Source organism: Rhipicephalus microplus, chromosome X (assembly GCF_043290135.1).
Source record: "Rhipicephalus microplus isolate Deutch F79 chromosome X, USDA_Rmic, whole genome shotgun sequence".
Classification (NCBI taxonomy): domain Eukaryota; kingdom Metazoa; phylum Arthropoda; class Arachnida; order Ixodida; family Ixodidae; genus Rhipicephalus; species Rhipicephalus microplus.
This window is the reverse complement of record NC_134710.1, coordinates 509,040,007-509,056,996: the sequence shown is the minus strand read 5'-3', so window position 1 is coordinate 509,056,996 and position 16,990 is coordinate 509,040,007. Positions and strand designations below refer to the sequence as shown.

Here is a 16,990-nt window from a genome sequence, read left to right as displayed (position 1 = left end):
ATCATTTGAACAGAATCTAAAACGTTTATTTTCTGAATAACAGCATGTGTACTTTTTGTTGGTTGCATGAGACTGTAGTAGTTGTCTTTCAAATCTTCAGCGCGGTGCAAAAGTGCCGCCTCAAATGCGTCATGTGCTGTTCTGCGCGTATGTATTGCATTGCATGTGTGTTCCATTTCTTGTTATGTATAACTTCGAGTTGCTGCTTACAATAATACCAAGAAATTATCTCGAGACCTGTACGGTACTTCTTTTTCGCAAATAATTGTTTGTACTTCCACCCTGTAACGGCCCACTTCTGGGCTAACAGTATAAATAAATGAAATGAAATGAAACTACTACTACTACTACTACTACCACTACTACTACTACTACTACTACTACAACTACTACCACTACTACTACTACTACTAACTTGCGTTTGTCTTCTCGTCATTCCTGCATCGTGCCTTTGCCAGCCCTGACAACGGTTAGCTTGTGTTTGGTGCGTCGTCTCTGACCACAGCTTCAGTGGAGCGACGTGGTGTATCACAGTCACAATACATGATCCTTGCCAGCCTCTCCTAAAGTACATGCACTGACTGATTCATCCCACAGAAAATGGTAATACACAACAGAGAACGCCCCAACGACACAACATCAATGGCGTAAGTGCACAAGTAGGCTGGGGCACGTCATGCGCATGTGACCTTGCTTACGCATGTTGCGCTTGGTCCGTATGTGTCATGTGATTCTCCAGCCGCAATACCGAAAGGAACAGGGAAGGAATAAGGCTGGCGATGGCTACATGAATTGAGAGGCAAGGGATTCAAGCTTGCTTCTTCGGGTCACGCTTTGATGGCTCGTAGCAAACCAATTTGAAAAATCACTGTGGTAAAACGCTTTTTATTGGGCACGCAGGAACTTCCAGTGTCTAACTACAACTTAATATGTCACCTAGAGAGGGTCGCTTAAAGAGTAAATTACAAACAAAACAATAGCCGCGTGCACATCACATTTTTTATCCGAAGGTGCCACAGCAGATGGGTTACAATGTCGAAGAAAACACGTCTTCATTGACACAACACACTTTGTTCTCTTTATAAGCCATTTCATTCTGTCATGAAACTAACAAAAAATGAATTAACAAAAAATTGATACGACATTCTAAAGTCTTAATTACCATTGCACAAAGGGGACTGTTTAGATACATTCATTTTCAAATGCAAGTTTTACCATAAAATGCTTGACATAGGAGCTTTCATCATGATCATCATCAGCCTGACTACGTCCACTGCAGGACAAAGGCCTCTCCCATGTTCCGCCAGTTAACCCGGTCCTGTGCTTGCTGCTGCCAATTTATACCCACAAACTTCTTAATCTCGTCTGCCCACCTAACCTTCTGTCTCCCCCTACCCCGTTTCCCTTCTCTGGGAATCCAGTTAGTTACCCTTAATGACCAGCGGTTATCCTGTCTACGCGCTACATGCCCGGCCCATGTCCACTTCCTCTTCTTTATTTCAACTATGATATCCTTAAGCACCGTTTGTACCCTAATCCACTCTGCTCTCTTCTTGTCTCTTAAGGTTACACCTACCATTTTTCTTTCTATTGCTCGCTGCGTCGTCCTCAATTTAAGCTGAACCCTCTTTGTAAGTCTCCAGGTTTCTGCTCCGTAGCTAAGTACCGGCAAGATACAGCTGTTATATACCTTCCTCTAGAGGGATAGTGGCAATCTACCTGTCATAATTTGAGAGTGCTTACCGAATGTACTCCACCCCATTCTTATTCTTCTAGTTACTTCCATCTCGTGGTTAGGCTCTGCGGTTATTACCTGCCCTAAGTATACATAGTCTTTTACAACTTCAAGTGCACTATTACCTATCTCGAAGCGCTGCTCCTTTCCAAGGTTGTTGTACATTACTTTCGTTTTCTGCAGGTTATTTGTAAGACCCACCTTTCTGCTCTCCTTGTCCAACTCCGTAATCATGAGTTACAATTCGTCCCCTGAGTTACTCAGCAATGCAATGTCATCGGCGAAGCGCAGGTTACTAAGGTATTCTCCATTAACTCTTATCCCTAACTGTTCCCATTCTAGGTTTCTGAAAACCTCCTGTAAGCACGCGGTAAATAGCATTGGGGAGATTGTGTCCCCCTGCCTTACACCCTTCTTGATTGGTATTCTGTTGCTTTCTTTATGAAGCACTATGGTAGCAGTTGATCCCCTGTAGATTTCTTCCAGAATGTTTATATATACTTCATCTACGCCCTGATTCCGCAGTGTCTGCATGACGGCTGATATTTCTACTGAATCAAACGCCTTCTCGTAATCTATGAAGGCTATGTATAGTGGTTGGTTATACTCTGAGCATTTCTATATTATCTGATTGATAGTATGAATGTGGTCGATTGTTGAGTAGCCTGTTCGAAATCCTGCTTGTTCCTTTGGTTGATTGAATTCTACTGTTTTCTTTACTCTGTTAGCAATTACCTTTGTAAATAGCTTGTATACTACAGAGAGCAAGCTGATCGGCTTGTAATTCTTCAAGTCGTTGTCATCTCCTTTCTTATGTATTAAGATGGTGTTAGCGTTCTTCCAAGACTCTGGTACTCTTCCCGTCAGGAGACACCTCGGAAACAGGGTGGCTAGTTTTTCTAACACAATCTCTCCTCCATCTTTCAGCAGATCTGATGTTACCTGATCCTCAGCAGCAGCTTTGCCTCTTCGCATGCTCTCTAAAGCTTTTCTGACTTCTTCTATCATTACTGGTGGGGTCTCATCTGGGTTACTGCTAGTTCTTATAGTATTAAGGTCGTGGTTGTCTCGGCTACTGTACAGATCTCTGTAAAACTCCTCCGCTATTTTAACTATCCTATCCATATTGGTAGTTATTTTGCCTTCTTTGTCCCTTAGTGCATACATCCGACTCTTGCTTATCCCAAGTTTCCTCTTCACTGCTTTGACGCTTCCTCCGTTTTTCAGAGCGTGTTCAATTCTCTCCATGTTATACCTTCTTACATCGCATACTTTACGCCTATTAATCAACTTTGAAAGCACTGCCAGTTCTATTTTGTCTGTTGTACTTGACACTTTCATGCTTTGACGCTTCTTAATTAGGTTCTTCGTTTCCTGGAAAAATTTGCCAGTGTCTTGTCTAACTACCCTGCCTCCAACTTCCGCTGCACACTCCGTAATGATACTCGTTAGATTATCATTCATTGTATCTACGCTAAGGTTGGTTTCCTCACTAAGAGCCGAGTGTACCTGTTCTACAGCGACACTCTGAATTCCTGTACTTTCCCTCTCAGTGATAGCTCATTGATTGGCTTCTTGCATATCAGTTTCTGTCGTTTCTTCTTCAAGTCTAGGCGAATTCGAGACCGTACCATTCTATGGTCACTGCATCGTACCTAGCCAACCACTTCCACATCCTGCACGATTCCTGGGTGTGCAGTCATTATAAAGTCTATTTCGTTCTTATTTTTGCCATTAGGGCTCCTCCAGTCCACTTGCGGTTTTCTCGTTTTCGGTAGAAAGTATTTAAAATCCGCAAATTATTGCGTTCTGCGAATTCTACTAGTAGCTCTCCTCTGGCGTTTCTAGTGCCGATGCCCTAATCTCCTACTGCCTGGTCTCCAGCCTGCTTCTTCCCTACCTTTGCATTAAAGTCGCCCATCACTATAGTATACTGTGTTTTTACCTTACTCATTGCCCATTCCACGTCTTCGTAGAAGCTTTCAACTGAAGCGTCATCATGGCTGGATGTAGGCGCGTAAGCCTGTACTACCTTCATCTTGTATCTTTTATTCAGTTTAATTACAATACCTACCACCCTTTCATTAATACTATATTATTCCTCTATGTTGCCAGCTATGTTTCTGTGAATTAGGAACCCCACTCCCAGTTCTCTTCTGTCTGCCAAGCCCTGATAGCAAAGGACGTGCCCATTCTGTAGCACAGTATAGGCCTCATCTGTCCTCCTAACCTCACTGAGCCCTATTATATCCCATTTGACACCCTCTAGCTCCTCGAATAGTACAGCTAGACTTCCCTCACTAGATAAGGTTCTAGCGTTAAACGTTGCCAAGTTCAGGTTCCAAAGACGGCCTGTAGTCCAGAGATTCTTAGCCCCCTCTGCTGCGTTGCAGATCTGACCGCCACCATGGTCAGTTGCTTCGCAGCCGCTGGAAACTGAGGGCCGTGAGTTATTTGGCGTATGCATGTGGGAGGTAGTGGCCAGATACGGCACCAGGGTGGACAATCCTTCTATGGTGAGGGAGTGCGTTCCCGGCGGTGGTTACCGGTGAGGCCGCACCCCAGGCCTCTTAATGCCGTTCCATCAGCACGCGGATTTTTTATTTTTTTTTCCGGTTGGGAGCTGCGCGGCACCGGGATTTGAACCACGGACCTCTTGCAAGCGATGCGGATGCTCTAACCACTACGCCATCGCCGCACCCGGATTGTTATGTTCTAAATGTAGGTTTCAGAGGTGTATCAGTCAAGTTTGTGGTTATTTTTATAAAAAATGTTTTAATGAAATGAGATTTCTGCTGATTACCCCCTTAATTAGGGTCTAGAGAGTACGGAGTTGGGCCTCCGATTAGCCTATGGGGTGCTGTTTATTGATATATTAAGCGGACAAAATTTAAATTCGTTTGTGAGATGATGTTACCAAATTAGTCTTTTTAGTAATTAGGATTAATTTTGGTCACGAAATAGTTCCGGTACTATTACTCCTGTCCTGATGAAACCTGAGCGGCAACAGGTCTACAATTAGGGCTTTGCACTGTATGAGTTAGAAGTTTCCCGGAAGGTTATTAGCAAAGTTAAAAGCGATCGTAAGAGGAAAAAAAAAACAAAAAAAAAAAACACGTGGTTCAAGACTTTGATCTGACGGGCGTACCTTTCTCCCGAGCAGTGAGCCACTCTCCTCCTCTGAGCGAGGGAAGACACGGGCGCCACACGTTTATTAGCAGTTTTCGTTATATTCTTTCTAACTCTGTATCTTCCGGTTACCTTAAGCTATCGAAATTATTTTTCCACGGAAAAAACCGGACTGTTGTGTTCTAAAAGAAGATATTAGCTATTTTTCGGTGGCGTTTGTAGCTACTTTTGAAAATTTGTTTTAATGAAATGTGCTTTTTGCTGATTACCACCTTAATTAAGGGCCTAGAGTGTACGGAATTGGGCCTCCTGGTAGCCTATGGGGTGCGGTTTATTATTATATTAAGCGGACAAAATTTAAATGCGTTTGCGAGGTGATATTACCAATTTAATCTTTTTATTGATTAGGCTTAATTTTGATTGCGGAATAACTCTTGAACTAGTAAACCTAGCCTGATCAAACTTCAGTAGCGTCAGGTCTACCCTAAGGGCTTTCAACTTTATAAGTAAGAAGTTTCCCGGTAGAATATTAACGAAGCTACAAGCGATCGTAAAAAACACGTGGTCTGACTGTTGTTGTTTTCACAGATTCACACTGTTTTCCGCTCCTAAAATTTAAAATTTTCGTTTGTAATAGCAGTATTTGTAGCGGTTGAACTCCTTGTATCTTCATGAACATATAGACACCACTCTGACCCTCCTAGAACCAAAATTGCTAAAGTTATAGGCAGATATGTACAGAGCTCACTTACATTATTCCCAGCTTTATTCCCAGGAGCTTTATTCCCAGTTTAATTTGACATGATGGTGATAATTACCATCCTAGTTTATTTTTCATATTATTACAGTTGGCATTTTTGAGTAATAGCTTAGGACAAACCTTCAAGCCTTGAAAAATTGAATTGCTGCACAAACTTGAAGAAAAAAACAAGAGAGACAAGAAAGAGTGCAGTTTTTCAAGTATGAACCAACTAGTCTGCAAAAAAGTATTGCTTCTTCAAGCCTTGTTCTGTATTTTTCACGTTTGTCACTTTAAAAAATTTGCCAAGAGATCTCATAAAGCACAAGTGTATTCAGGCATAGGCTGAATGTATGCCAAACCACCATTGACTGTAAACATGCCAGCACCTGTCTTAGGCTTCGCTGTACAAATTATAACAATTTGGCGACCTTTGTCACCACTGAATCAATAAAAGCATTCCATGAGTGGCCCTCCATGGTTTTTCATTCATTCTCCAGCTATCTGTGGCTGCCCAGAGAAACCTGCTCTTCCTGTCCCACCGCAACACCCAGGTCTTAAGGACGGTTCTTCTGTTCCTACAGGTCACTGGACAGCTGTCTGTAGAAGGTGGTCGCCGCATCCTTGGCCATAGAAGCCACTTTTAATTTCTTACCCCATCTTTAATTCTCTCTCTTCCTTCCTCTGCACACGCTGAGACATGCTTCCATTTAGGGCTGCAGAAACAGCATCTTTTGCACTCATCATGCTCTTTCTCCAATCGATCTCAGCATGTCAGCTTTGTGTTCGTTTAACCTAATAGTGTTTGGAAATATTAATGTTGCCATTTTTACATGAATAACGGTTTCACACCACATTCGAAAACAAAATTTGGGCTTGAATAGCGCTCATATAGGTGCTCATTTGAAAAATAGACATTCATAGGCACCTATAGGCATTTAGGCATGAACACCCAAAATAAGCATTTATAGGCACTATAAAAACACCATAAAAGCCCTTCTTAACCTCTAATTCATGCTCATATATCAAAATGGCACGATAGGAACGCAAGGAGCAAAATAGGCATTTGCATAATCTGGTCTCTTATCATCACCTACAATAGGCGCCTTCAAGAATGATAACTGACTCTGCGCAAACGCTGCAACAGAATTATTTATTTACGCAAAAAAAAATCGTTAATCTTGGCCTGCTTCTTCCTTTTTGAAATGTTGAAGATGCTAGTCTCAATCTTATCAAGACTGTCCAGGTGCGACAGCCCGGTTTCCTCCATGTGGCTGATACAACAGCGAATGATGCCGAACGCTGCCGCCACTTCAGCGGCGGAGTTCATGCAAACAGCCAGCACCTCATCCTGACGATCCTCCTGATCACTTCAGCTGCCAGCCTGGGCATTCCAGTCTGCTTCCACGAAATCGTGCAGACACTTCGTGTGGAACTGCTGCCGGCAACCGGGACGACAACTCGCAACACGCGTCATCTATGCGCTCGTCATCGTCTTCACCGGTTTTTACGAGTTCCACCATCTCGAAGTCTGCCTTGCGAAAGCAGTTCACCACTGTGTACGTCTTCACGTTTCGCCAGGCATTGAAGATCTCCGTGGGAGAAAACTTCGCGGAGATTTCCGGCCACTCCTTCGTTATCCAATGCTGGACGTGTTGGCTGCTGACAGCTTCGCTTTCACCAGAATTGGTTTTGCCAACAATGTTGTAGCGCTGCTTAAATCGGTGAAGCCACCCGCTGTTGTTGGCAAAGTTGTTTCACCGAGTGCAGCGGCAAACCATTAGGCCTTGGTGATCAGTATCAGGCCATCCACCGGAATGTTCTTCGTGCGCTCTTCTAAAAACCTAGCATAGAGTGCCTTTTCAACATTCTCGTGGGCAGGAGTGCGCATATGACAGGCTCCCGACGTTTGCTACTCCGCCACTTTTGCCGATATCCGCTTTGTTGTTCAACAAGATACTCGAGTGCTTCGTGGTATCCCGAAGTCGTCTGTGACAGTCAAACATTTCTTGCCCTCTTCAATACGCTGAATAGTCTTTGACTTCATCGTAAGTCAAGGGTCTTGGACTTCTTAACGCTGGCCATAGCTACACAAGAAGTTGGAAATTCAACACCACGCTCGCAAAAGGAAATGCTGTACATGGGGTGGTATGTAGGCAACGCGATAACAGAAGCAACAAAGCGCTCGCGAAGCGATGGTCACTTGCGAGGGCAACAGCAAAAGGCACGAGCTGTGGTTGGCTGATCAAAACTCGCAAAACAGCGACCAAAACTAACAGGAAAGGCGAAAGGAGGAGGATGTCGGCTGCTTCATTCCTGCTCTCTGAGTAGACAGGTACGTGAAGAAAGCAGGAGAAAAAGAAAGAGAAACGAAAAGAAAAAGCCTTTTCGCAAGTTGGAGATTATGCAGGCCGAGCCCTCTCGCTCTTACCTTTTTTTTTTTTTTTTCGAGTGTTTCGGGTTTCGGCGGAGGTGTGGTGCCGCGTGGAGGTTAGCAGGCGCTGCGAGTGCCAAAACGCACCTTCCCACTGGCGCGCAAAACCACGCTGCCGCGGAGATCGCAGGGTGGGGAGGTGGGGTGTGCTAAAGCGCACTTTCCAGCTCGCGCGACGTTCAATATATCCGAAGGTGGGTAAAAATACTGTTCGATATAAAAGTGGTAATTCCTTTACTTTTACAGAGGACTTTTCAGGGGATAACTTACGAGTTCGATATACCCGAAAATTCGATATATGTGGGTTCGATATAACTGTCTTTGACTGTATGCGCCAAAAACCGAGCAAGCGCTCCACTCCTCTCCTCCTGTCATTTTTTTTTTTGCAACCTCTTCCAGGCTACACAATCCTGCAGCAGCTGTACCGAGGAACTGAAGTTCTATATATATGCACAATTTCTTAGCGGTTTTACAGTGTGGTGCTTCAGGCTTGCATTCTGAGTTGTCATAATTTGTCAGTACTTTTGAAGAATATCTTCAACCCTTGTCATGACACGTGAATTTTCCCAAGAAAATTCCTCTGGTTCAGTAATAACAGCAAATGCATGCATGATCATCAAAGCATTTTATTAGCAGCACAGGTGTGCATTCTTCTTGAGGGCTCTTCTGCTGCCATTCTGACTTTTGGTATTTGACCAAGCAAGGGCCCCCTCCCTAAATCTTTTCCAATTATATTTTACCGTAGGGGGGCGTGCTTGTTTAGGATTTTATGCTAAGCAACATAAAAAGATAACGCTGATAGAAATTGAAATACAGACATTGTAATGTACTGAATTCATCTAAACATTTCAACTTGCCATAGAATGCACATGGTCTATGATGCAATGTGTCATTCGGAGCATAATAATTTTGGGGTCACGGCCTTTTGAACTACGTATTGTGACAATATACTCCCAACTACAAAAAAAAAAAAGGCACTCACATTCGTCTCAATGTAGATATCTGCACTGGAGTTCACCATGGCCCGTGTCCAGTGGGCCTCACTCGGTGGATCCCATGGCAAAGTGGTGCTGCTGAGTACCGTGAGTTCTTGTAGCTTTGCTAAGTGGCACATAGTCGGAGCTAGCTGGCGTACAAAGTCAGCATTTTCATCCTCCATCTTGATAAATGCTGTATGCACAGGAGGAAAAAAGAAAGAAACTTTATTCTATCTATTTTAGAGGTGAGCAAAGAAGCCAGGCGTAAGAATGAACAACAAAGAGGGGCTTTACATGCCGAAACTACAATTTAGTTATGAGGGATTAATTTTCAGCTGCTGGAGTATATTGATGCACACCTGAATCGAAGCTTTTATACGAATGACCCTATTCAAATGTGTCCAGGATTGAAACCACATTTGCTGCTGAGCAGCACAATTCCATGGCCATAAAGCTAACACCGTTGTAAAGCGATGAGTACTATTTTGAATCGTGTCATTTCGCATAGCTAGCACACTATCAAAACACTGCTCCTTTCCTGCTGTCTTCCTCCCCTATAGCACAACTCTAGCAGTTGACTTGCAAGATGCAAGACCTACAAGCTAAACTGTGCCTGTCAAAAGAGGTTCAATCACACTTATTCCCTTGTTGCTCTGCCAGCTGACGCATGCCCTCCTCTGCAGGAGTAAAGTGAGGAATGTGCTAGAGTACAGGGAGGTCTCATTAAGTGTGACATCATCATTTTGCATTCACATAAAGTGTGACAAACAAGAGCATCTGAGTACGATGCCATGACATCCTTGTCGGCGGCGAGTTGTGCCAACAATGGCTAATGGTGATCTCATCAATGAAATGGTAGGCGTGCACAGCATGGAATTACTCCATCTGCAGTAAGCGTTTCCTTGCAGCTGGCTTCACAGACAATATCAAGATTTAACAACAAGGGAGCAGTGCCCAGCGCATGCCCGAGCTTCTGCTTGTTTAAGAAACCTGTGCTAAAGTGGAACTACTAATGTGCTCATGGACATCCATGAGCACATCAGCAATAACCAAGAGCAAAGCAAAGACACAGCAACCTGCTCCTTGAACTATTGTGCCACAAATTCATCAAGTCACTGCCAATGAACTATGCTTCATGCTTTCAATATCAATGACAATAATACAGTTGCCACACTGTGTGCAAAGAAGCGATCGATGCATGCAAAGCTGCAAAAATTGTGGTATACAGTAAAATCTGGGTAAAACGAACCCCACATTAGTGAACTTTTCAGATCAACAAACTTTTGATGATGATGATGTTTGATGTTTTGTGGCGCAAGGGCCATTTCACGGTCAAAGAGCGCCAGCTCATGTTACTAGAGATATGGACAATGATTGTGATAAGCGGCTGTATAAGGGCCATAATATTCCTCGTGCTAAGGCGGGTAAAAACATAGCAGTAATAAAATTATGACCATGCCGTGAAAGGTGTGTGTGATGCGAATAGATGACAAAAGTTAGTGATAATAGAACACGATGGTGGACATGTATGACATTAGCACAAGTGCCTCACTCGTTCACACCCTTGCGTCTAAGGGCCGTGAGGCAAGTGCTTTGTTGAGTGTAGCCACCGCAGCGGAGACCTCTCTAGAGAGGTTGTGCTAAGGAATGCCCGAGTATATGATATGAAAAGTACGAATTTCTTTTAAAAAGCTAACAATGATTTATGAGTAAAAAGTGGTTCCTTACCGACGAACATTGCAGGATAGAGTGGTATCTGTTGTCAGTAGGGTAACGGAAAGTGTTGTCTTCTCAGCATGTCTAATTCTTTACACTGGATTAGAATGTGAAGTACAGTGAGTGCTTCTCCACATCTATCACACAAAGGTGGATCGCCCCCACCTTTGTGTGATAGACCTTTGTGTGAATTCAACACATTTATTCACACCTTTGTGTGAATGAATGTGTTGTGTGTGTATGTCCTGTTCTTAACCTTGTAAGGATTGCTTCTGTGTGGCGTGATTTTGATACTGGTGGCCAATGACCAAGTTGCGGCTTGATGACATGCAATTTATTACCAGTGTGTGTGTCCCATGTGCTCTTCCAGTAGTCCCTGAGCCTTAGTTTTAGAAAAGGTTTCAAGTCGAGTGCAGGAAGTGGTATCGATGTATTGCTAGCCGTTTTGTTAGCAGATCCAGCTAGCTGGTTCACCCGAACGTTGCCTTGTATTTCGCGGTGTCCTGGCACCCAGCAGACTACAACATGCTGCTTAGATGAGTAGACTGTGCATAGGAGCGAATAAAGCGAGGCAAGGAGAGGGTTCTTGTGCTTTTTAAGAGTTTTCAGAGCTTTTACTACGCTGAGGGAGTCTGTATATATTATTGCCTTCTGTAGTTTTATTTGTTTATTGTGTTTGACGGCCACGAGTATCGCATAAGCTTAGCCGGTGAAAATGCTTGAATCAGAGTGCAGAATGACAGCTTCCGAAAAGGATGGGCCGACGGCTGCGTACGAGACAGAAGTGTCGGACTTTGAAGCATCCGTGAAGTACTCAGGACATGTTTATTTCTGTTGTAGTTCTAGGAAGTATGTCTTGATATGTGCTATTGGTGCATGCTTCGTAAGCTCCAAGAAAGACACATCGCAATCTATTGCCTGCCATTGCCACGGTGGCAGGCTTACTGCGGGAGCCATCAAACGATGTTCAAGTGGCAAACCGGCTTCCTTCGCTAGACCCTTCACACGGAGTGAGTAGGGCTGTCTCATAGAAGGCCGTTTCTCAAACACAGCAAGGCTTGACATGTCATTAATTGTGGAGTGTCATGGGTGATCTTTGTCTGCATTCACATTAAGATAATATTTAAAAGACATGACACATATCTGTAGGTCAAGCGACCATTCGTTCGATTCCACGTACAGGCTTTCCACGGGGCTAGTGCAATAAGCACCCGTGAAGAGATGGATGCATAGATGATGAACAGGGTCAAGCATTTTAAGGGCAGTAGGTGTCGCAGACTGATATGCTATTTCCCCATAGTCTAGGCAGGTACGTACAAGGCTTTTATACAAATTCATTACCCACTTTTTGTCGCTTCCCCACGTAGTGCGTGACAACACTTTTAGAATGTTCATAGCTTTTATGCACTTGTTTTTTATATATTTGATGTGTGGTATGAAGGTTAGCTTGGTGTCCAAGATTATGCCTAAGAATTTATGTTCAGTATTAACAGAAAGACGTTGACAATGCAGTTTAATATTGGGTTCAGGATGAATGTTTCTCTTCCCGGAGAACAAGACACACGTGCTTTTCCCTGCATTCAGACGGAACCCGTTTTCTTCAGCCCAATTGGAGACTTTGTTCAAACCAAGCTGAACCTGGCGCTCACACATGGCCAGATTGCAAGATCTAAAGCCAAGCTAGACGTCATCGACATATATACAATAAAACATATTCCGAGGGATGGACAAGTGCAAAGAATTTATTTTGATGAGAAAAAGTGTGCAACTAAGTACACCACCTTGCGGCCCACCTGTTTCTTAGACAAATGTTTGGGAAACGGGAAAGAACGCTGCCTACTTGAACTTGGAATGTCCGGTTTGACAGGTAGCTTTCGATTATAGTAAACATTCTGCCATGCACACCAAGGTGGGACAGGTCTCTTAGTATTCTAAAGCCCCATGTTGTATCATGTGCCTTTTCGATATCAAGGAACACAGAGAGAAAGGATTGCTTATGAACGAAAGCGTTTCTGATCTGTGCCTCCATACGAACAAGGTGGTCGGTGGTGGATCTACTCTCTTGAAACCTGCACTCAAATGGGTCGAGCAAATTGTTCCTTTCAAGAAAATGTACAAGTCGGTGGTTTATAATTTTTTTTTAGTTTGCATAAGCAGCTTGTAAGCACAATAAGCTTCTAACTCAAAACTAAAGAAGGGTCCTTGCCCTGTATCAAAATGGGAATAACAATAGCCTCTTTCCAGGAAGTAGGGATAGTGCCAGAGAACCAAACAGCATTGTACAAACAAAGTAAGGTTTTTGAGTTTCGATTGGTAGCTTTTTTAACATTTCGTAAAGCACACGGTCAGAACCTGGAGCGGAATCACTGCAGGAATTCAGTGATGTTTGGAGCTCAGCTAAGCTGAATGTTTAGTTGTACGCCTTGTATCACGTACATTTATGTTCGAGTTTTTGCTTTTCTATTATTGTTGTGTATTTTTGGAAAGCGTCAGTATAGTGCGAGGAGCTGGACACCCGCTCAAAGTGTTCACCGAGGACGTTCGCCTGATTTTCCAAAGTGTCACCCTGTGTGTTTACAAGTGGGAGTGTGTGTGCTTGTCTTCTTGCTACCCTACCAACCATGTTCCAGACTTTTGCCTCCCGTGTAAATGAATTGATCCCCGATAAAAACTTCTGCCAGCTTTCTCTTCTGGCCTGCCAACGCGTTCTCCTGGCTTGAGACTTCATTTTCTTAAAGATGTGAAGATTTTCAGCTGTCAGAGAGTTTCGAAGCAACCTCCATGCTTTGTTTTGCTGCTTGCGCGCATTTCGGCACTCAGAGTTCCACCATGGCACACGTTGTTTTCCAGGGTGTCCATTCGTTTGTGGCATGCCTTTTGTTGCCGCATCAATCAGAAACGCTGTGAAATAGTTGACAGTCGCATCAATGCTTAATGTGCATATGTCGTGCCAACTTAAATGAGTGATGGTGTAAAACTGTTTCCAGTCGGATTTCCTTATGAGCCATTTGGGAACACGTGGTGGACACTCAGTTGCTGTGGTTGGGCTAAAAACTACGGGGAAGTCGTCACTTCCATACGCATTATTGATGACTTTCCACTGGAGTAGAGGCACAAGAGATGGCGATACTACGCTTAGGTCTATAGAGGAGTAGGTATTATTAGCGAGATTAAAATAGGTTGGTTCTTTTCAGTTTAGGAGACGTGCTCAATGAGACAAAGAACTGTTCAATGAGTCAACCTCGCGCGTCGCAACGAGAGTCACCCCATAGCCTGCTATGCGCATTGAAGTCTCCACGGAGAACATAAGGCTCCGGAAGTTCATCAATTAAAAAGTGTAAATCACGTTTTTGCAGCTGATAGCTAGGAGGAATGTAAATAGTGCAAATTGTGATGAGTTTATCAAAAAGAACAGCTCGAACAGCTACTACCTCAAGGGATGTTTGTAGTTGTAAGTGTGTGTATGCAATCCCTTGATTCACTATGATGGCAACACCTTCGGATGATGTCACGGCATCATCACGGTCTTTTCGGAAAATAGGGTATTTACGTAAAAAGTTGGTGTGTTTTCTATTTAGGTGTGTTTCTTGTACACACAGCACTTCTGGTGATTGTTCATGTAAAAGTTCTTGGACATCGTCAAGGTTCCTGAGAAGGCCCCTGACATTCTATTGTATAATTTGAGTGTTCATGGTGAAGGTAAAATAGTGCCATGTGTACGAGGAGTGAGTTGCTGTTTAGGCAGGGAGTTTGAATTCAAGTAACAGGGCCATCACCAGGCCCCGTTATTTGCTTTTTTTTGTTTTCTTGGCGCGCTCCAAGGAGCCACGCCTCTCTTTTGACACCAAGGGTACCGATGTATCCACTGCGTCCTCAGACGCATTGGATGCCCGCACGTGCAAGCTGGTAGTTCGAATTTTGGGCCTCGCCTGGTGAGGTAAGGCCTTGAGACATGAGGACCCTGGAGTCTCCGGTCTCTCTTCTGGAGTAGGCGGTGTAGTCTGGACAACAGCCACCTTGAGGGCAGGTGCCACAACTGCCGGCTCGCTATGTGCGGACCAAAGGAGTGACGGCGGCCGGTGCGGCGGTGCCCTCTTACGAGCCGCATCAGCATATGTTGGGCTATAGAATGGCGAGACCCGTTTCCTTGCTTCCTTAAATGAAATGTTATCCTTCACTTTGAAAGTAATTATCTCCTTCTCTTTCTTCCAGTATGTGCAGGAGCGTGAATATGCGGCGTGGTTTCCTTCACAGTTAACACAGTGTGGTGGTTGTTTGCAATTCTCAGACACGTGGCCCACGACTCCACATTGTGCACAAGTCTGGTGACCACGACAGTTTTTAAAGCCATGGCCATACCTCTGGCATTGGAAGCAACGACGAGGGTTTGGTATGTACGGCCAGAGATGTGTCTTTGTGTACCCTGTTTGAATTGATTCTTGCAGTTTACTGGAAGCAAACGCGAGTATTAAGTGTTTCGTTGGTGTTTCTTTGTTGTTCCTTCTAATGATAATTCTCCATACATTAGTCGCATTTTGGCTTTTCCACCCCTACAAAAGTTCAGTTTCAGTCAGGTCAAGTAAGTCTGCGTCAGATACTACTCCGCCAGTTATGTTCGTTGATCTGTGTGGTGTTATGGTGACCGGTACGTCACCGAAAAATGAGAGGCCGTCTAGCTTTTCAAATTGTTCTTTGTCCCGAATTTCGAGGAGGCGGTCTCCGCTAGCCATTTTGGTTACCTTGTATCCAGCCCCGAGAGTTTCGGTAAGACACCTCGCAACTACGAAAGGAGATACAGTCCTGGCTTGCTTTGCAGTTTTCTCACAGTTAATGACGTGGAAGTGAGGAAATCTTTCTGCTGGCGGGTTGAAAAAAATTATGTCATCGGTGCACACACGCTTCAAAGCAGTACGATCATTTAACAGAGGAAAAGCTTTATGCATGCCTGTTTTATATTCTTCAGAAGCATTGGCGGCCACCCACCACGGAGCCCAACGAGGGGACGCTACAAGTTTGCGAATGCTAAAACCTGCAGACGCCAGCCGTACAATGCAACTATAACCCAATGCGCCTAGGCCAAGGTAGGCTATTTGCACAGGGTTAACGCTTGCCACCAGAAAAATTTGAAGTAAACAGAAGAGAGAAGTAAACAGGACAGACTAAAATTGAGAGATAAAGACGAAGTTGTAGAAAAGAGAGATAGGGAAAGGCGACTGCTGATTTCCGCTGGGTGGGTCAGCCCAGGGGTGCGGTCTACGTAAAGCCAGGGCCAAAGGGGTGTGTTGCCTCTGTCGGGGGGCCTTAAAGGTCCAATCACCCAGCGTCAGCTCAACCCCCAGGATCCCCTTTTCCCCTGACATGGCAAAGCCATGCCCGGCTAGGCGTGGGAGGGAGTCAAAACTCCCCCGTTAGGTGAGGTCCGTGGTGTCGCTACACACCAAATGCCTACTTGCGCAGGCGCCCCTGCGGGGTAACAAAGTTTTGAAAAATTCCACGCTGACTGGTAATAGTTTTAATGTAAAAGTGTTTCACTACTATATACTTCAAAATACCGAACTTTTCATAATAACGAGCACTAATTTAGTTCATGTTATATTAACAATGTCTCAGCACAACGAACTCATGTTCTGAAATCCGTAGCAACCACCAGAGCGGTACGCAAGCAGACGACACAGCGAACAGACGCCTTGCTTCTCGGAACACGCGTGACGGTGCGAACGAAAAAAAAAACGAAAAGACAACTTTCTATTCTTTCTTTTTGTTGAAACGTCGACGCTTCAGGTTTAAAAGCGCCAAGGCAGAGTGGGAGTTGCGGAGCAGGAAGCATGGGCGCAGAAAACATAAGACAGCGAGAAAGCGGAAAACGAAACGCGAGAAATCTTCTTTTTTAGCTCTTTCTTTTCTTTGAAACCGGTGATGACAGCCATACGCTTCGGGTTTTTCTTATCTTTGCCACTTCTACACGTGCTTCAGGAGGCCTTGTCAGTCGTGTTCATCTCTTTTTGGTGATTACTTATTCTGTCCGCAAAGCAAGTCCGCATTCGCGCTGCGGTGAGTTCATCTCTGCTTGCGACAAAAAAGCAGAAGCACTTTTCACTAAGAGAGAAAGTGGATCGCACCACTGAATCGCACCACAGGAATGTGGATGAGCTGCAGGCCTTCGCGCTGCAAAGTTTGTGCTGCACACTTCAAAAAAAATAATAATAAAGACTTCTTTAGGTAAACGTGCATTTTTAAGTGTTCACTTGTGCATTTGTTTT

At 44.2% G+C, this 16,990-nt stretch overlaps 1 protein-coding gene across 11 annotated transcripts in view; it reads right to left on the bottom strand.

The window, feature by feature from the left end:
• Positions 1-16,990, bottom strand: part of LOC119160723 (valine--tRNA ligase, mitochondrial) — a 622,168-nt gene that overhangs the window by 64,949 nt on the left and 540,229 nt on the right. For 10 of the 11 annotated variants that reach the window (XM_075881124.1, XM_075881123.1, XM_075881128.1 and 7 more), the window contains one exon: positions 9,020-9,207. The exons of the other annotated variant lie outside the window; for it this stretch is intronic. In XM_075881124.1, coding sequence (XP_075737239.1) covers positions 9,020-9,207 — 188 coding nt within the window. The remainder of the gene's footprint in view (positions 1-9,019; positions 9,208-16,990) is intronic. 11 annotated transcript variants of the gene reach the window in all.